The sequence below is a fragment of the Gymnodraco acuticeps genome, unplaced genomic scaffold, assembly GCF_902827175.1.
Source record: "Gymnodraco acuticeps unplaced genomic scaffold, fGymAcu1.1, whole genome shotgun sequence".
NCBI classification, from domain to species: Eukaryota; Metazoa; Chordata; class Actinopteri; order Perciformes; family Bathydraconidae; genus Gymnodraco; species Gymnodraco acuticeps.
In genome coordinates, this window is record NW_022991938.1 from 363,341 (window position 1) to 385,104 (window position 21,764).

General features: G+C 41.7%; 1 protein-coding gene across 5 annotated transcripts; it reads right to left on the minus strand.

The window, feature by feature from the left end:
• Nucleotides 1–87: 87 nt before the first annotated feature.
• tmem184ba (transmembrane protein 184ba) lies at nucleotides 88–21,442 on the minus strand. 5 transcript variants are annotated; one of them, XM_034200405.1, is made up of 10 exons: nucleotides 21,121–21,442; nucleotides 20,978–21,029; nucleotides 18,417–18,495; nucleotides 17,558–17,794; nucleotides 15,348–15,513; nucleotides 11,663–11,753; nucleotides 10,179–10,346; nucleotides 8,581–8,750; nucleotides 7,083–7,277; nucleotides 88–3,011 (listed from the first exon to the last, which is right to left on the minus strand). In XM_034200405.1, exons 4-10 carry the CDS (start codon nucleotides 17,792–17,794, stop codon nucleotides 2,779–2,781), a joined length of 1,260 nt encoding a protein of 419 aa, XP_034056296.1. In that variant the 5' UTR covers nucleotides 18,417–18,495; nucleotides 20,978–21,029; nucleotides 21,121–21,442; the 3' UTR covers nucleotides 88–2,778. The 5 variants fall into 5 exon arrangements, with proteins under 5 accessions (XP_034056296.1, XP_034056297.1, XP_034056295.1 ...); XM_034200406.1 differs by having other exon boundaries at nucleotides 18,417–18,505; XM_034200404.1 differs by lacking the exon at nucleotides 18,417–18,495.
• Between the last annotated feature and the right edge of the window lie 322 nt (nucleotides 21,443–21,764).

Here is a 21,764-nt window from a genome sequence, read left to right on the forward strand (position 1 = left end):
TTTAAAGTGAGACAAGTATAACAAAGTTAAATGACCGTGGATTTCTCGATATAAATACTATAACCAAGAGGAAAAATGAACAAGCGGTAAACATAGACTAAATATTCTTTATTATAACTTCAGATATTTCTCCATTTGAAGGACATAATAGCATCATGAGCTGCTTTATCATATACAAAGAACTAGAAACCAAAAACAGTCGTTGAAATAATAAAAAGAAAGACAATTATGAAGTAAATACAAAACTAAGTCTTTTTTTTCTCCTGTGCATAACCTAAACAGCATATATGACTGAACACACATCCCTCCTCCTGTAGACCAACATGGCATTTAAAAGTGTGGTACGACTAACATACGTCGATTTTAAATTGTAAAAGTCTCTTATATTCGGCAAGAAAACCCGTCTTTAGTAGCTTTAGTTCCTCCCGGATACGATATCTTACTCAGTTTGAATAGGTTTAATGCGATAAACCAGTATTAATAATAACGTAACGTTCAAAAAATGAAATCTAGATATTATGTCGCTTTGTTGAATACTTGATTCTGATTGGTCGATAACGGCATTCTACTGTTGCTATGGACGCAGATCGATCTGGGAAAACAATCAGTGAGTTTTAGTTGAAACAAAAACAAATAAATCAATTTTAAATCAATAAAAGTAATCTCTTTAGTCAGTAGGCGTGTAATTAGCGTAGTTAAGTACAGCAAGTGGGTCGTTATTGCAAAATAAACCCCTTTAGTGTGATTTAAGACCGGCTTGCCGTACATTATACCTACAATAATGCACAATAAAATAATATAACTCCTAATAATTTCAGTTTCTTCAATAATTTGCTTTGTTCTCACTTAACACATCAAAAGACAAAAAACACACAATTAAAAGTAAAAATGTAAGAGGACTTTGACCGATAGCATTATTTTTACTTCGCTCTATTACTGTGAATTCTGTCAGCTGTAATAATCGTGTAGTTAAAATTGTGACAAGCCTATTGTAGGGTCAAAATGTCCAAATATAACCAATCGATGCACGAAAAACATTCAGTGGTTCAGAATTGAAATGCATTTATAGGGACCAAAAAAGGACAGCGTATTGTAATGAAACACATGAAGTGACCCGTGCTGTTAGAGATGAACACGAGGTCACGTGTGTCTGCAGGCAAACATAATAATCCACTTTGTATTCACGTCAAAACGCAGCGGCCCAATTAACCAGACAACACTCAGCAATGTCTAAAAATAACACACAGCTGAGGTGCCGTTTAAAAGCATATTATCAGGTCAGACAGGAGCATACATTTTTTTTTTAAAACAGCGATGTGTGTGAGGGTGCTTTGTTGATAAAGATTAAAAAAAAGTGGCAGACAAAGCAGTTACATGTGTACCAGCTTAAAGTGTGTGATAACTGCCTGTCTGCTGCTAGATAACAGTGTGTGTGTGTGTGTGTGTGTGTGTGTTGTCTACACGGCCCCCTGGTGTTCACACAGTGCTACAGCAGCAGTTACAGTAAACACGTCTGCAGAATTCGATGTGACTCATTCAGAGGACTCAAGAACTTCAATTATGTTCAATCGGCGGCGGTTGAATCAAACAAAACACGTGCCTGGACGGAATGAACAGCTTCCAAGAGTAATTCAAGTTATTTTTAACTGTGAGACGATTGACTGAACATATTGATAATGCGTTTATAATATATGTTCCCTTGTTACTGAGCTAATATACAGGGGGGTGTTAGCGTTAAAATGTACCACAGCTCAGGATTAAACAGTAAAAAGTAGTTAGGCAAAAGACTTTAGGTCATTAAAAGCAACTTTAAAACTCAAACCTGACAAGCTGAAAAATAAGTGACTACAGTAGGTATGTTTGTGATAAATATGTTTCTTTTAATTAACTTAAAATGGGGAATGCTAAAATTCCAGTTTGACTTCATACGTCTGCCTTAAACATTTGATTTTTTTTATAGTTTCTATGTTAGAGCTGTAACCTACATTCCTGTTAACCTACATTGTGTCCTGCAGAGGCTTTTAATCCTCAATTTCAAACACGCCTGAAAAACATCAACAGTGTAATCCTGATCTGCTCCATTTATAACAAAAACAACAACGTTTCATACAGCTGACAGTGACTCATGACTCAAATTGGTTTCCCTTTAAATCCACTCACACATACAGCCCTTTAAATCCCACAATGCACCAGGGTCTCCTCAGTTAGATTATAATGTATCCATCTCATATACAGTCTATGATCTATCTACACATGTTCTTCATGACTGTGTACCGCTTTATTATGAGTGTACCACAAGACTGCTAGCTTCTGTTTCACCAACATTTTGCAAATGAGTGCCTAAATATTAGTTTTACACAATTAAAAGCTCAAAACTCTTATAAAAACTTTAATATATTCTCTATTTCCAGCCAAAGGAGCTTGATAACAACAGCCCATGACGATCTCAAAGCAAAGTTTACAAAGGAAAACATCCATTAGGACGATTGAAATGCCACATGGCCGCGCTGAAATGTGAAATTAAGCTTCTATCGGAGCCAGAGAACGTGCGTTTAAAAAGTCACGTTTGTACGAGTTTGGACTCACAACCAAACACAACACTTTTTCAGTTTGTCTGGAACTTTTTTATTGCCAAATCAGCTTCCCACTAACTAAGACTGGCTGGGGAGATGTGTGTGCAGGCGTCACATCCATGGTGAGGAAATCAAACGCACCTCTCTAACCATTCACACAGGAGGATGACCCGCTGTTAAAACAGTCCGAGGGGGTTTCCCTGCTCTAAAACTCATCGTCGGAGCTGAGCAGCAGGGTCTTCTCCGTGTCTCCCCCTTGCCCACTAATGGAGCTGATGTTTCGGGGGAGGGGAGGGGGGACGCCCTGCTCCAGCGTGGCCTGCTGGGTGTACTGCTGGTAGGCGGGGGAGAAGTTGTGGATGGCGTCCTGGACCATGTCCCCGGGGCTCATGGTCTCCTTCAGGCTGCTGGAGATGCTCTTCATGGGGGCGCGGCGGCCTGGGGGGAAAAGAGAGATTTAGAGATTTTGTTTGTTTGTTTGTTTTGGTATTGTTGGTATTGTTGTGTGACTTAAGTTATCCACACAAATCTTTCCACCTCTTTAAAGATCAAAACTTGAAATCACCATCGAGGCAGCAGTAGATCAGAAATGTCTGTGTTCTACGAGGTCAAATCACTTTTTTTGAAAGAAGTTTGTTGACTTTGAAGAGAACATGGATTACCCATCAGTCCCCTGTTCCCAAAGGTAAAGCAGTATACATATTTAAACTATAGCCTACACTTTTTCACTTTAGGTGTCTTAAATGTGTTTAGCTGCCACTGTATAAAGCAGAACATTGCTTAGCTTCCTTGCTAGTACTCTTTTCTGTTACCCCAACATCTTCTGTAGTAATACACAGACTATGGACCTCATACAATCTGACTTTCCCTAAAAAAGGGAGAGGAAACGGGTGGGAAAGGACAGCTGGGAGAGGAAATAAAGGGTTTAAAAGGATTCAGGAGGGATTTGGAGAAGGGAAAGAGAGTAAAAGGGTCCACTCCAAGTAGGGCATGAGTCCTTACCCCAAGTGAAGGAGTTGAAGTATCTCGGGGTCTTGTTCTCGAGTGAGGGAACAATGGAGCGTGAGATGGGCCGGAGAATCGGAGCAGTACTGCAGTCGCTTTACCGCACCGTTGTGACGAAAAGGGAGCTGAGCCAGAAGGCAAAGCTCTCTCTCTACCGGGCCATTTTCGTTCCTACCCTCACCTATGGTCATGAAGGATGGGTCATGACCGAAAGAACGAGATCGCGGATACAAGCGGCCGAGATGGGTTTTCTCCGCAGGGTGGCTGGTGTCTCCCTTAGGGATAAGGTGAGAAGTTCGGTCATCCGGGAGGGACTCGGAGTTGAGCCGCTCCTCCTTCGCGTTGAAAGGAGCCAGTTGAGGTGGTTCGGGCACCTAGTAAGGATGCCACCTGGGCGCCTCCCTCGGGAGGTGTTCCAGGCACGTCCAGCTGGGAAGAGACCAAGGGGTAGACCTAGGACCAGGTGGAGGGATTATATCTCTTCGCTGGCCTGGGAGCGCCTTGGGATCCCCCCAGTCAGAGCTGGTTGATGTCGCCAGGGAAAGGAACGTTTGGGGCTCTCTGCTGGAACTGCTACCTCCGCGACCCGACCACGGATAAGCGGGAGAAGATGGATGGATGTATTAAGCAGAACATTGCTCAGCTTCCTTGCTAGTCTTCCTTTCTGTTACCCCAACATCTACTGTAGGTAATACACCGACTATGGACCTCATACAGTGGCTCAGTCAGTAGGGGCTTGGACTGGGAGCTGTAGGGTCGCCGGTTCAAGTCCCCGAACAGACCTAAATATGGAGTGTGAACTGCTACTTGGAGAGGTCCCAGTTCACCTCCTGCCCTGCCGTGGTGCCCTTGAGCAAGGCACCGGACACCCCCCTTCCCCCCCACTCCCATTGCTCCCCGGGCGCTGTACAATAGCTGCCCACTGCTCCTAGTACTAGACTAGGATGGGTTAAAAGCAGGGAACACATGTCACTGTGTGTGCTCTGCCTGCGTGACCATTAAAGAGGGTTTCATCCCTCCCATTCTATTCATACAATCTGACTTTCCCTTAAAAGGGAGAGGAATCGGGTGGAAAAAGGACAGCTGGGAGAAGAAATAAAGGGTTTAAAATGATTCAGGAGGGATTTGGAGAAGGGAAAGAGAGTCAAAGGGGGGACAACAATAAGGCAGCGTGGATTTATGGAGCTGTGAGAGAAAATCAAGTGGAGAGGCGAGACAAGGGGAAGGGGAGAAAAGAGTCAGAGGAGAGAGGAGGTGATTTAGAAGAAGGAGGAGAGAAAGGATAATAGAGAAGGGCATCAGAGATTTAGAGGACAGCAAGACAAAAGGAGGGGTGAGTGTGATTTAGAGAGAGGGAACGGAATTGGAAACTTGTTTATTTTACAGTATCGTGAAAGGATCTATATAGTCAACTAAAAAAATCCTGTAACTATAATCTGCTCCATTTATAACAAAAACAACAACGTTTCATAGAGCTGACAGCAACTCATGACTCACATTGGTTTCCCTTTAAATCCCACAATGCACCAGGGTCTCCTCAGTTAGATTATAATGGGTGTTTCTCAATGTCGAGTAAAGCTGCTCCAGAGCCACTATTTCAAGCATACTACGCCATCGAGTCCCGCCGAAGGACTGTTCCAATGTCCAGCATACTTGGAAATCTACCGAGCCCTGCGTACTTCGTTTGGAGAAATGTCGAGGCTGCACATGTGTAGAATCCGCGGTCTTAAAATCCCCACAATGCTTTGCGCACGGACCAATTTCCCCAAATCTGTGGCGGAAAATGTAAGACGGGGCCTCTCATACGACGCACACCTGCTCGCCTGTTCCACCCTTTGTTTTCCGAATGCCAGGAAGTATTCTTGCCTCGCTTCTGAAGCAAGTGACTCGGAAGACATGTGCTACCAAGCAAGCATACTCGACATTGAGAAACACCCCATGTATCTACACATGTTCTTCCTAACTGCGTACCGCTTTATTATGAGTGTACCACAAGACTGCTAGCTTCTGTTTCACCAACATGTTGCAAATGAGAGCCTAAATATTAGTTTTACACGATTAAAAGCTCAAAACTCTTATAAAAACTTTAATATATTCTCTATTTCCAGCCAAAGGAGCTTGATAACAACAGCCCATGACGATCTCAAAACAAACTTTACAAAGGAAAACGAACCCAGGCTAAAAAAAGGAACCATCCATTAGGACGATTGATATATAGTAAACAAAAAACAAAGTAAAAGAGGATGGTACGATTTACGAAGAGGGCAATATAAAGAGACACAATTAAAAGACAGTAACGGGTGAACAACCAAATCACATTCAAACCTTGGATTAAAAGTACAGGGTAAAACAGAAACTAACTTCATACATCTGGGAGGGACACAACTAGCTAAACACTGTAGTTAACATCATCAGAAAAAAGACAAGCAGAAAGAGACAAAGTGAACATTTGCAGGTACAAAAACCAAGTCAAATTCACACTACGTTATACCTTTGGGAAGGACACAACTAGCTAGCCGCACTTAACCCTTATGTTGTGTTCGGGTCTCCCGTGACCCGTTTCAAGTTAAAACTATATATTAACTACGCTCTAGTTTTTTCTATCTGAACCAGGCTTCATGATATCCTCCACCACAGATATATAAACACTACAGAACAGATTCTGACAATTTGAGCCAAGTCTGAAAGTGTATAATTTGGCCCAATCAAGATTCATCTTTGACTTTAGACACCCCTCCCCCACCCCCTTCATACACTGTAACAATCATTGTTCGCAACATGCACCTGGTCTCTCCCTCTGCCCCCTCCCCCTCCCCCCACGGGAACGCCACCTTTCTCAAAGAATATGTACACTAACGGCCCCTACACGTGACGTCACCCCATTCAAAGTGAATGGGCAGAAGCGTTGAAGCGTCAACGCACGCCGCCGTGTGGTGGGCCGTAACACTTGAACCTGAACACACACATGCACGTGTGCAATATGCGGTGTAATGTGTTTTGGGCCAACATTACATTAAACAGGATTGTACGGTTATGAATGCATTATAAGTTAGTTATGATGGAGTTAAAACAAAATTGGATGATGATTTTTTGTGTGTTTTGGACTGAGATAAATCATGGGTCAAAATGTACCCGCGAACACCATGAACGGGAATAGCTTTCGAACACAACACAAGGGGTAAGGAAAAAAGGGGCTTGTTGAGTAACATCATCAGGGTTAGACCTACCAAAGTCTCCACATGTAGCAACAGATCCTTTACGGCACAGCAGAGAAGAGAAGAGGCAGATAAAGATGGAGGTGCAGACGTACGCAGAAACATTGAAAAGCAACAGATTGAACAGATACAAAATAAAAAGGTGGAAGAATTGAGTTTGAAAGACAGGAGATGGAGTATCGAATACGCATTGAAAAAGATGGAAAAGCATAAAAATAAAGTGGAGACAAAAGGCTATTTTACAATGTATTTCATGGTGTATTGAAACCCCTCCCTCTTGGTTCCTCACCTTGTGAATCCAGGCTCTTCTCCATGTAGACCTTGTAAGTGAAAGCGTGGCGCAGAGCCAGAGAGGCGAAAAACATCTCCACGCAAATGATAAAGTTCTGGTATCCGGCGGCGACCGTGCCCTCGCCGACAGAAACCTCCTCAGAGTTTATCTGAGGGATGGCGCCGCACTTCTCCAGGATGGCCAGCAGCATGCCTGACCACAAGAGATAAGACGTGCAGAGTGAACATGAAGCTGCAGCTCAAGTGAGCTCCAAGGTTTGATGTTGAGCAATATCTATGTAGGATTTAAACTAGAGATTACATTGGAAAGCGTCTCTTGTATTTAAGACGTAGTTTCCCAGGTGATTATGTGTAACTTTAGATACAAAATGCAATCATTTAAACTAGGCTTTGTGGACATAATGCACTATAGATACAGCCTCGTTTTGGCTATGAAACATACAATATATTGAAAAAATAGAACAAAAAATAACAAATATTTGCAAGATAACAAATGTAACCATAAGAGGTTATATAGAAAGGTGTTTCTTAAACCGATTATCTGCAGTTCATGTGGTTTTGTTATTAGAATAAGAAAAAACTAAAGTTATATTTAAACAAAGTGCTTTTTTGCCATGTATATCTTTATCTAAACCACATGTGTCAAACTCAAGGCCCGGGGGCCAAATCAGGCCCTTGGTGGATTTAATTTCGGCCCGCAGGATAATTTCTAATGACTATTAGATCTGGCCCTGCCGGTATATGACACGCACACCTTCACTCCACCCTGAGGGTCTCCTCAGCTCAGAGCCTGACCCCAAACATTGATGACCTTGCACCCAAGATGAGAGGCCAAGTATCTGAGCTAGCATCACAGAGCAGCACACTGAGTTCAATGGATGCTTCCTTCTGCACTTTCTCTCTCACGACAACAGGGCATGTTTGGTTTTCTCTTTGAGGGGAATAGTTTTGTTGAAGCTGTTGTTGGCCTGTGGGAAAATGTACTCATAAGAAATGACTCTGGAAAAGCTGCAGATAGAGCCATAAGAAATGAATGCAACTGATTATTTAATGTTTAATGTTATTTTTATAGGCAATCATTTAAGCTTTGTTAGTTCCAGGTTTAATATGTGCAATAAGTTCATTTCAATAAGTTCTGCAATAAACATTGAACCAGTCCGGCCCTCGACGAGCACCCATTTTTTAATTTTGGCCCACTGTGTATTTGAGTTTGACACCCCTGCTCTATGTGACCATGACCCTCATCGATAACTAAACATGAACAAATGTGGTTGGTTAAGCAGTATTTACTTTGTTACTCTACCTATTTTACTATAAAGTGAAGATTTGTTTACCTACTTTTGATACATGCTCTGATAGAATAACTGTATGCTGTTAAAAAAACAAACAATACACTAAGTTTAAAACTCTCAAGGATAAAATATAAAAGGGAGACGTTCCAGACTACATTACGTGCTATATAAAGAGCATGAGCATGTGTTGCCGGTGTTTCCTACCCTGCCAGAAGGAGAGGAAGATGACGGACTTCACCATGAGGAACTTGAGCATGGGGCTGAAGGGGCTGAGCAGCTGGCGGGTGGAGAAGTAGAAGAGGAAGAGGGCGTACAGAGACAGGCTGACGGAGATGTTGTACACGATGGTGACGTACAGGTAACCCCCGGAGACACTGAGGAGAGGAACACGGTAGTTAGGGGGGAGGGATTTCAGGTTTGTGCTGATTGATGTTGTTGTAAGTGAAGATAAAAACCTGAATGAATGAAACAGCCTGGGGCTTTCAATTAATCGAAAAATGACAGTAGTAATCCACGTGTTCCTGCTGCTTTCTTGTTGTTTTTTTATTTGGTGGTTTTTCAATACTGCTTTGTATTGCATGTTTTTACTCCTGGCTCATGTGTACAGTTTGTACGTACATTTGAAATACTTGTACTTAAGTATTTCCATTTTATGCAACTCTATACTTCGGCCGCACTGCAATCAGACAAATATTGTACTTTTTACTTCACTAACTTTGGCTAACAGCTTTATTTATCAACACAGTCTCATGGCATTTCGTGTTATAGTCACGAAATTAATCTATTGATTCGTGTTCACCAACACGATTTCCTCATTTTTTTTCGTGTCACACAGAACGATTTTAAAAGCAATGTAAATAATAACAAATTAGAAGGAAAAACTGATTAAAAAAATACAGATTTCAGTATTCTGAGGCTCTGAGCCATTTATTTTCCTCGCGGACGGCAAAAAAACTCTATACATCATTTAAAATGAGTAAAATGATCATTTAGGGTAAGATATTGAGTAAGAAAATGTTTTTATGAACCACACAGCTTCTGGTTTTCCAAGACCCGACCGGACAAAAAGACGTGGTGCAGGCACGAAACATCTTACCAATAGAAATACATTGCTTTTAAAATCGTTCTGTGTGACACGAAAAAAAGGGGGAAATCGTGTTGGTGAACACGAATCAACAGATTAAACACGAAATGCTGTGAGACTGGGTTGTATTTATAGTTATCTATTACATACCATAACCACCCATTGAAAACAACTTATCGTCACATGTGTTGATTCTGAATTTGTCTGAGAAACGGAAACATGTGTGTGGAGCCCTCTTGCATCAGCTGATAAAATGCTGCAGTCTATGATTGTAAAAAGCTGAAAAATGGGGTGTTTTTCTCAGGTCCTTATAAGGAACTGGCGAACCAAAATATTGGATTAAAAAATGATGTAATCCTATTATTGTAATTTGGACAAGACCTATGGATTTGTAGGCGCCCAAAACATAAATTTAGCCCAAAAAAGTACTTAGAATAAATTATGAAGGCGTTAGGGTGTTTTAAGGGATTTTCGGCCATCTTGAAAATTAGACCTTTGTAGTGGTCAGATTTTGGTAGTTTTAGTATGTTATTAAGTGCACCTGATACCACAACAATCCATTGAGAAACCTATTTGCAGCTGACTATCATGAAGTAACTGTTAAGCGATAAGTGACTCACACAGGACAGTGGAAAAGCTACACCAACATCCTTTTACTTCAATAAGGTATGGAATGTTGAATTGAAACTTCACGTAAAGGATGTGAACACTTCCTTACTTGAAGTCCCCGTCCTTGTACTTCCCGTAGGCCTGCAGCACCACGGTGACGGCGGCCATGATGGGTTTGACCACGCAGAACTGCAGCGTGGCCTGCTTACAGAACCGCAGGAAGCCGATGGAGTACGCCTTCCCCCGCAGACAGCAGGTCCCGTACACACAGCTGGACCTGAGGGGGGGGCACAACATCTGGATTACACCTGATCTCTGGGGAATTAGGTGTGGTAAAGATATGCACAATAATGCTTTGTATATGTAAATACAAATGTAATAATAATGCTTTATTTATATAGCACTTTTCATACAGCACATGCAGCTCAAAGTGCTTTACAAAATGACACATCACAAGTTAAAAACAAACAACAAGAAATTACCCTCAGATTATTTATTAAAGGTCCCATGTCATGCTTTTCTGGTTATCACCCGTCCCCTTGTGTGTTATGAAGGTTTTTCTGCATGTAAACGGTCTGCAGAGTCACAAACCCTCAAAGTACACCCTGTAGCGAGTAAAGCTCTAACACAGAGAAGACCTGTCTGTGCTGCCCCAGAACGCCTCGTTGGAGAATTCTCTTTTTCCATTGTTTACTTCTTGGGTATAGTGACGTAACGTCCGCGGAGCCGTTACGGTTGGACCAATCCGCGGACTTCCTCACACACACACACTCGACGGGACGTTGCGAGGCTCGCTGCTGCGAGGAGCGGGACACTGTGAGCTGGCTCACTGGTGTGGGGTCGGCGAGACGGCGAGACACCGCGGAACTCAGCCTGAGTGAGCACACAAACTCCCAGCCAGGCTGCGGGTGTGTGTGTTTCGGGCTGGGTCTCGCTGTGTCTCCCTGTCTTGCAGACGGCCACTGGGCTCACAGGGAGGGGGGGGGGGGGGGGGGGGCAGGAGCTCCAACAAGCCGTTTAGGACAGAGAGTGAATACACAGACTATACAGAGATGCTGTGAGAAACCAATGTGAGATTGGAACATTGCACAATATATTAAAATGTATTCTAGTAGACCTCAGCAATGGAATTATGATCAGTGGAAATGGCCATGACACGGGACCTTTAAGGACTTTAAAAAGGTACATGCAGAAAATATACAATTTGATCAGGTTAATAGACACAAGGAGGTAAAATGTAGGATAATAAATTAAATAAATAATGGTTTCTCTCTGACAGATAAGACACAAGACATCTGAGTCAACAATATAAAACAAAGTGAAAATATAGGTACAACAGAAACAAAAGATTAAGACCTATAAAATAAATAAAACAATATAAAGGTAGGTAAATAATAAAGACAAAGAAAATGTAAAGTGGGGGGTAGCTAATCTAAAAAGATGTGTCTTTAGCTGTCGTTTAAAATTGAGTTGGCCTCTCTGATATTTCCTGGTAGGGTGGGATAAGCCCTCGTTTCATGCTGACTTGAAAACACACATTGTTTATCAGCCTGTTGGAACATAACCCTTATCTTTAGTAAATGTGAGACTCACTCGATGGGTTTCCCTCTGATCTCGGCCATGATGGCGCTCTCTCCTCCCAGGTACTCGTAGCACAGACTCAGGAAGTTATAAATCACAAACGCTGCAGAGAAACAAGGAGAGACAGGCTGGGTTGTTATTATCTCTATGCACACATTATATACTTTTGTATTCAAAGTAGCCCCTCTCAAAACAACATCATGTTTAAAAAGGGCAACATTTGGACTCATTTTTTGTCACTTTATGATCTAATGAATGGGCAGTCGAGTGCGATTGAGACAAAATCTTCTATAAAGATAGTTTTTTTCCAACAACCCAGTCGGCGATTCTTATCAATTTTGTTGTTTTCCATGTCTTGGTCTTGACGAAACAATAAGTTAGTAACATTAAGCAGCTTGTGGAGCTATATAAACATTATTATTATTATTATTATCATTATCAACCCATTATGTAGCCCCTTAACCGTCCGGTATCACTGTGGACGTTTTTGTCCATATGGGTCATTTTTCACTTTTCATTTTGCAATAACTTTGGTTGTGTTGCTGCAAACGGCCTGATTTTTTGTAACAAGGCTATTTTCTCGATCTATTTTAGAATTCCAATTTCAATTTCTCAAATCGGTCTTTAATTCACTGTGTAACAAATCGACTACGCAAATCAGTCATTCGAGACAAAAATGTCCACTGCAAAAGACTTTGATAAAAACATTATATTAAAAGGTTTTTTTCACAACTTTTTTGGGTTCAATCTTTAAAGCAACTTCCACACTAATAGGGATTTTAACCCTTTAAATGCCATTTTTAAATGAGTTTTTTGTTTAATCTGATTCTGTGCAAAAACTAATAATCCACCAAAATAAATGTTGTTGCTAATCTTTGACATATCCAAGACTGTGATCAAAAAAAAAGCCGACCCCCCAAACATTTATTATATGGAAAATAACTGCCTTTTTGGGCATGTTTTTCATAGAAAACGCAAATTCATGTTTTCAAACTGGAAGTTCAAGGGTTAAAATCCTGAACATAATTTAACATTTGGTATTTTTGATCAGGACTGAAGTTGATTGAAAGATTTAACCCCAAAAAGTTTCAAAAAATATTAATCTGTTGTCATTTTAGAGCAGTTTTTGGAAGTGGACTTTTTTGTTCAATCTGATTTTGTCCAAAAACTAATAATGCAAAAAAAAATCAATTGTGTTGCTAATCTTTGACATATTCAAGACTGTTATAAAAAAAGAGCCAGTCCTCAGATATGTATTTTTTGGAAAATAACTCATTTTCTCAGTTTTCATCATGAAAAACAACAGCGGTTTCATGTATTCAAAATGGCATTTAAAGGGTTAAAATCCTGAAAATGATTACATTTTGGTCATTGTGGGAAAATGCTTCTAACATTAAAAAACTAAGCTATATTCAAATGTCCCCTATTGAGAAATATAGTTTGTATTATCTGCATTTTATTTAAAAAAGATTAAATAATGCTTGTATTTGTATCATCGTTGAAGCTCATATATATATATATACACTTTTTTATGTACTAAACCCCTTTGTTGTCATGTTGCAAATTTTTGTTTGTTATTTATTATTATTTGTTAAATCCGTTGTTCTGCAAGTCTTTTAACCTGCAATGTACTTTGTGTGTAAGCTTTTTTAAGTGCTACAAATAAAACTATTGTAATTTTCTGGGTGTATTGTCTGACGTCAGGCGCCTGTCAGTCAACACTCAGGTAAAAGGATGCCACACATGCCAGAGTCACTGTGATTTAAACACACAGCCGAGCGTACAGTGTGTGTGAGAAACTGTGTGTGTGTCAGCTGTTTACATCACACTCATCAATGCTCTCCAAGGACAAGTCAGCACAGTGCTAGTTGCCACGGTGATACGGTAGGCCCGGATACAAAGGCAACGGGAAGTTTTACAGCGAGTTTGGTGAGAGACAGGAACTCATTATCATTATCTTGCTGGTTGATGAGGAAGATTTTGCGAGCTCGGTTGCCATGCAACAGGTCGGTCATCTTAGCTTAGGCTCAGCAGCATTGTGGGTAATGGGAAGGCAAACAGGGCGAAGAGAGGAGGGGAATAATACCAAGAGGAGAAGTCGTGGGAGGGAGGAGGAGATAAGGAGGAGGAAGAGACATGACGACCACGATACTGACGAAGCTTCCTCCCAGAAGCAGAAAACGCCTCCACTCCATATTCAAACAGTCGGACATCATTTATTGGTCAACACAGGAAGTGACGCCTGGGCAAAGTGACTATTTTTATCCTCAATGTCACAACTGACTCTGGAAAATTACGAGCAGTTGACTTCACTGCCAAGTCAAACATTAAAGAGACGTCAGAGATTAAAAACATCAGGCAGTCTTTGTTTTGTTTGTGTCCCCCATGCGCTCTGAAAAAGCCTCATTACAAAGAGTTCTGATCAAACTCGAATAAACTCAGTCCATGTTTATACAGAGAGAAGTAAAGCCATTTGATCCATGGTTTCATCCCTTACAAACTGAACTCGAAAATAATATCAAAACCACATTTCTGAGGCATGTACATGGAGGCTTCCGCTGTGGAGATGAATGGCAGTATGTGTCCAAATACATATAAATAATACAAAAAATATGTGTACGGATCAAGAAAAACTTCAAGACATTTCACAAGAGACTTCCAGACCATCACAAAAACTAAAATAAACAAGATTCACCATCAAGCGGTTGAATGCATCCGCACAATGTAATCACTTAAAAGTCGCACAATGAGGTGGAAAGGAATCAGTAACTCTATCTATCGCTAGTATCTAAATGTGTCTTTATTCAAGAACAAAAAGACACTACGGCGGAAATAATAGCTACCAAATGTGGCAATGTTAATACCATTTTTAACCATACCTAAAGTAGAGTGGCTCTGGGTATTTTGGTTGCAAACATTACAATTGAAGTACTCTAAAGTCAGAGCAATTCATCAATAGCCGCGTTCACACCAAGTACTTTGCAGCACTTAGTTCCCAGCACTTAGTTCCCAGCACTTAGTTCCCCCATGGAACTAAGAGCTGATCGCGTTCACACCGGGATAAGTCCCTGGGGGTGGATTACGTAAATGAAGCCGCTGACGTCACTTCTTCTTCTTCTGCTTTGGGTTTACTGGCAGGCCGCAAACAACTTCACGGCGTATACTGCCACCCGAAGTCCCCGGAGTTAGGGAAGGCTTCAGTAGAAGCTGCTGGGAGTCCCAGCAGCTTCTACTGAAGCCTTCCGAGTAAATCGCCAGAACGCCGACACCTCCTCATCTCCACCGCTCCCATGTTTTCTTTTGTGTTGCCATAAGTTATTCTCTCTGCGTTTGTGCGCGGGGCTAATGCTAATGCTAATAATGCTAATGCCAGCAAATACAATGGCGGCTTCACAAAACCTTTCCGAGTTTTACGGGGCGTGGTTTGCAATTCACCCAGCCAATCAGAAATTGGTACTTGTTTCTCCGCAGCAAAGTCCCACCTCTCTAGCAGGGACTGAAAAGGGGAGAAAGTTCTCATGAACTAAGTTCTCTTTTTGGTGTGAACGCAACATCCCAGGAACTATCGAACTAAACGGGAAAAGTACTCCGGTGTGAAAGCGTCTATTGTACCCGGCTCAGGTTGTCTTGTAAATGTGTGGCATTAACGAAACTACATCATCACAGACTGAGGAAGAAGATGAAACGAAGTCCCTACCTTCATAGCAGTCCCTGACGGTGTCGAAGTACACGTAGTACTGATCGTTGGTGAAGAAGAGGAGGCTGAGCCAAGAGTCGAAGGCGTAGATAGGAACGATGAAGAGGATCCGCACGATGTGGCGCTGCTCCCTCGGAGAGCTGTAGAAACGTAGATGCATGTAGATCTGGAACCGAAAGCAGAGACACCTCACATATCAGCAGAACAGTTTAAGGCTTCAAGTTAAGGAGCGTAAAATTAGTGGTGCACGATAATTATCGGTCCGATATTAGGAATTATGACGTCATCCCGATAAACCCGATACCAGTATTAATAGCCCCGATAATATACAATATATTTTTTGGGTAAGAAACAAATACTGCGGTGTGGGATTGGGATGAGGGGCGCTTGTTTTTCACTCGGCTCCTCCCGTTTTGCCAGTACTGTGGTATTAGTGGTTTAGGAAGAGGGGAGTTCTTCACAAATCCAGCGCTCCCTAACTCATGCCTGGCTGTGACGTAAATGGTGAGCGGCCGTGAAGCCAGGACAGTAAACAAACATGTCGCCGGTAGTATGGGACTATTTCAAAGTTTCAGAGTTAGATAGTTCGCTTGCTATTTGTATTAACAAATGCAGAAGTTCCACGAGGAGGAAAAAGGCAACGAGCTATAATACTTCCAACCTGATTAGTCACCTGAAACATCGCCATCGCTACGATGGTGTGTTAAAAGCGTACGAAGACGTCTGCGCTGCTAAACTAGCGGCGAATCCAAAGCCAGCTGCAAAGCCACCGGGGTTTTTACCGATCGACGAGGCTTTTGAAAAAGGCAAGAACTTTATTTGGGAAAATAAATATGGTCACTTTGAAGAGTCCAAACTGTTCTTGGCTTTGTTTTGTTCATAGTAGTAATGCTCATGTCATTTGCTCACTACTACTCTTTCTTTTACCACCAGGTGTGCAAAAACTACAGGTACATTTAATATATATTATATTATTATCGGTATCGGTCTTGAGAAGCAGGAAGTTATCGGTATCGGTTTCAAAAAACCAATATCGTGCATCCCTAGTTAATGATAAGAAAGTATTGAGTTAAAGGTGGAGATTAGAGTGAAATGATTCCACAGCTTTGTGGCAGCAGAAAGAACAGCCCTGTTCTGTCTATGGCTGCAGACTGTAAGCCTGCGTCAGAGGGTTTAACACTTATGTATGAGATAAGACTCAGAGTCTTCAAGAGAGGCTGCAACTGAAGACTTTAAACAAGAACATGTACTGTTTGCACAATAAGGACAGCTTCATGTCATTTCATAATAATAATAATACATCTGGTGTTGTAAAAGTGCTAACGCTTTTAAAACATTTAATAGACCACATTAGAATTTGATGAGGAATTTCTAAGAGTTTCCCACACCAGTGAGGCCATAATCTAAGTCTTAGTTTTATATCAAATGACTTGTATATAGACTATTTGATCAGTTGTACTGAGTTGCACAGTTGGAGGAGCCTGTGACCGAAGATGTTCATTGTCATATCTACGCTGCAGCGATGCACACATGACAATGAAAGCCTTGAATCAATCTGAGTTCACCTGAACTATCAACACATTACCAGCCTCCACTCAGCTGTTTGTTGTTTTCATTCATGCTGCAGGTTTCACATTGTGTGTGTTTGTGCACATCCTCCTCTGGATCACAAACACCTGCCGAGGGATGTTGCCAAGCAACCCCTGCCCTTGCAGATGTGTGTGTCTGCAGGATCCCATCATATGTGTGCGCGCACACACACACACACACACACACACACACACACACACACACACACACACACACACACACACACACACACACACACACACACACACACACACACACACACACACACACACACACACACACACACACACACACACACACACACACACACACACACACACACACACACACACAACACACACACACACACACACACACACACACACACACACACACACACACACACACACACACACACACACACACACACACACACACACACACACACACACACACACACACACACCACACACACACACACACACACACACACACACACACACACACACACACACACACACACACACACACACACACACACACACACACACACACACAGAATAGAAGCAGTGCATATGATATATTAGATAAAGAATACTGTGTAAGCTGCAAACAGATGAATGTTGTCTGGAGGGCGTTACCTGGTGACAGGTGAGGATGAGCGCGGTCCAGACGAAGAAGCCGGACACCGCCTGAGCAGCGGGCGTCATGAGGAAGGTGGGCTGATCCAGGGTCAGCAGCGGGGCCTCGGGCAGCCATGAGATGTTGGGGCCCGTGGGGGCTGCTGTTGGGGGGAGGAGGGGGGCGGCGGCGGCCAGAGGAGAGTCCTCCCCCAAACGCTCTGAGAGGGGGACGTCCCGCCTCCACAGGTTCAACATCTGGAGGACGCAGAGAGGAGAAACACTCAAACAGGGACACAATTCAAAGTCATTGAAGTGACTGTTTTTTTGTATATCTTGATTGTTGTGCTTTTATTTACGTCTTAATGTGTGCATATGTGTACATGTGTCTGTTGATTGTGTGTATCAACCTGTGTGCTTTTATTTTATCCATGTTTTTATTGTGTCTTTACTGTGTATTGGGTTTTTAGCACTTCTTAACACGTGGCTTGTGTGGTCATTTACTCTTTTATGATGTTTTAATGTTTTGTCAAGCACTTTGTGACCGTCTGTGAAAAGCGCTTCATAAATACATTTGACTTACTTATATATAGGATATACATATGTTTATATATATTTGTATTTGGGATTGTGGGAAACGGTATTTCAATCTCTGTCTGTACACACAAACTGAAAGATTGACAATAAAGTTGACTGTTGATTCAGAAAGTATGAAATCCACCATCAATCCTCAACATGGAGTATCGATCGCACACACTGATCAATATAAGGTGGAATCTCATCTCAACAGGAGTCAAGGTGTGTGTGTGTGTGTGTGTGTGTCTCATCTGTACAATGGGTGGACTGTATGTAGAGTAAACAGAGTGTTGAATGTTCCTACATCCAGAGCGCTGCCAGATAACGTGCCCAAACATCGACTCTCCGCTGTGGAGTCATGGTTTCAGGGCGGAGAGTGTGAGCTGGATTCCACTCAGGTTAACAGAAGACAACATGTCATTAGCTGCAAGGCATTCAGGTACTTTAAAGGCATTGTTGATTCTTACAGTACGATATTTAAACAGTGGGGTTAGAGCAGCAATGATTATATCATAATGGCCAATTCTGATGACAGTTTAAGGTATTTCTCTACCAAAATTGTCCGACTTTGAGAATGAAATTGATGCCTCAGAAAGCAACTAGTAGTGTATAGTGTATTCCTGCTTGTATGATGATTACACATTGGGGCTAAATGAGATGTCACCGTTTGAAAAAGCTATTTTAAATCCCAGATCTAAAAAACCTTTAATGTAATCAAACGCTAAATTGTTTCTGCAATCAAATTTTTGTGCATATATTAAAAAAGAATGAACAATATGGTCTGTTAAGAAATAACGCTCAAATAACAGAATGGGCCTAAACATGTTTCAAACAGCACCAAGAACATGTTTTCCACACATATCTTTCCTTATCTGACGAGTGAGTAAAGACAGGGTGTGCAGCCTGCAGCCTGACCAGGTTTAGGTGCAGATTGACCAAAAAAACGTCATATATTCAGCTGCAGCGTCCGCCCCCAGCGCCTGAGGAGGACGGGACTCGAAGTGGCCAGAAGACACGTTTACGTAAGCAGCCGTTTCCAAGGTGACGGACAGTCATGTTCACGGTGCATTTGTTTCCTTTACAGTGACACACAGCTGACACACTGAGCTTTGGGGAGATTGTTGTTATGAAAGTGAAGTGGGAGCTGACGCAAATACACCCACACATCATTTCAAACAGACTGAGAGAGAAAACGAACAATAAAGAGTTGGCGTTAATGCTCAAAATGATCGCTAAATGACAAAAGAGGGACAGTGTGACCCTTCGTGTCTCATCTGCCAGAGTGTGGCAAACACCAGTGACATCGCACACTAAACAAACAGCAAGGACAATGAGGAACACACACACACACACACACACACACACACACACACACACACACACACACACACACACACACACACACACACACACACACACACACACACACACACACACACACACACACACACACACACACACACACACTAATTACATTAAAAACTAAGTGAAAAGTGACTTTGGGGTTTCGATTAAATGAATTAGGCTGCTTTCATGCTTTTAAATGTGAGGCTGAGAGGAGTTATGGTCTCGCTGTGTGTGTGTGTGTGCGTCTAACCTGTGTGTGTGTGTGCGTCTAACCTGTGTGTGTGTGTGTGTGTATAACCTATGTGTGCGTGTGAGACGGCAGGTCATTTGTATTGGTTTGCCACGGATCAGCATATCCACATGTCAACAAGGAGAAGTGAAGGCATCAGCACACACACACACACACACACACACACACACACACACACACACACACACACACACACACACACACACACACACACACACACACACACACACACACACACACCACACACACACACACACACACACACACACACACACACACACACACACACACACACACACACACACACACACACACACACACCACACACACACACACACACACACACACACACACACACACACACACACACACACACACACACACACACACACACACACACACACACACACACACACACACACACACACACACACACTGAAATGATGCTGTGCAGGAGCAAAAGGGACATCTGTGTGTATAATTTAAAAGGCTAAAAGGTCAGTCAACACACACACAGAAATAATATATGAGAGGCAGGGGGTCAGAGCAACAGATGGAAAGGGGTCATGGGTGTGTGTGTGTGTGTGTGTGTGTGTGTGTGTGTATTTATAATTCAAAATAAGTAATGCTATGTGTGAAAGCCAGACTGGATGATCATGCTAGCTAAAGCAACAACATCAAGCATTTGGATGTATTCAAAGTAACTAAGTACATTTACTCAAGTACTGTAATACAAATTTGAGGCACTTGGAATTCAATTGAGTGTGTTTTCTCACTGCTACTATATAAATGGGTATATTGTACTTTGAATTCCCTACATTTATTTGATAGTTACTTTAAAGATTCACATTTTACATACAAAAGAACATTTAAAAAATATGATTTTAACACTTCAATGCATCAATAGTTATAATCAAAACATATATTATATATTATTCTGTAATGGACCAATTTGCAGAATGAGTACTTTAACTATATTTTGATGCTGATACTTTTCTACTTTTACTTGATTAACATTTTGAAAGCAGAACTTTTACTGTGACAGAGTTTCCTACACTCAGATACTTCTACTTTTACTCAAGTGCAAGATCTGAGTACTTCTCCCACCTCTGACAACAAGCCTTTAAAACATGTATCCACTGCTTTTCTCCCATAACAGTGATTTTATTGTACTGCTAATAATGAATGCTGTGTTTAACCGGATTTTCCATGTTTAAAAACTGTGGAACTGACATAAACAAACAAAAAGCGAAGCTGGAAAAACCTACCTTTTAGCTTGCAGCCGCAACAACTTCACCAACTGGAGTTTTTAACCTGGATCTGAAGAAAAATACTCTTAATTAGTGAGGTAAAATGGGGGGGTTTGTTAATGTAAAGTATTATGAAAGTGTTTTACAGGCTAAAGGCTCACCTGGTAGAAAGGAAGCCGCTTTAAAATCCTCCTCAGCTCCAATTTACGACCCGAAATAACGGCCTTAATTCCTCCTCAGAAATCCACCGTTGCTCCCCGGACATCCATGTTGAGCCCCGACAACCATAAAACCCCCCCCAAAAAGTTGACTAAACTCTCCCGTGTTACACCACTTTTGTGTTTTCGTTTGAATAATCCTGTCTGTGAATCAACAACGTCTTAAAATCCGTGTTTTTTAGAGTTAAATCGGTGATTTGTTTCATTCCTCTCCGTTGCTCTTTCTCCACTGACTTCGATCCCTCACGGATTAACGGCAGGTCACAGAGGCTCCTCCCATTGCAGGAGGACGAGCTGGATGGGCCAATCACACACGAGTATTTCTAATAACCCAAAAGAAGGCGGGGTTTGATCGTTGAGCACACTGAGCATGCGCGAGTATGCTATTTTCAGCATGAGGGTGATGGTGATCCCACAGTGTCATTGCACAAATTAAAATAATAATTATACAGTTTGTGTACTTCATATGTGTGCAATAATATATTTAGATTAAATATATATATTTGTTATATTATTATTATTTCGATTATTTACATTTTCTATATTTTATTTGATCATTTTGTATTTGTTAAATATCGCTTATGCTT

Excerpts from the sequence above, each read along its gene's own strand:
- tmem184ba (XM_034200404.1), bottom strand. The coding sequence starts at position 17,794 with ATGTTGAACCTGTGGAGGCGGGACGTCCCCCTCTCAGAGCGTTTGGGG. Across the intron at positions 11,754-15,347 it reads CGTCAGGGACTGCTATGAAG|CGTTTGTGATTTATAACTTC; the intron begins GTAGGGACTTCG and ends GTTTCTCTGCAG. Across the intron at positions 8,751-10,178 it reads TACAAGGACGGGGACTTCAA|TGTCTCCGGGGGTTACCTGT; the intron begins GTAAGGAAGTGT and ends TCCTCTCCTCAG.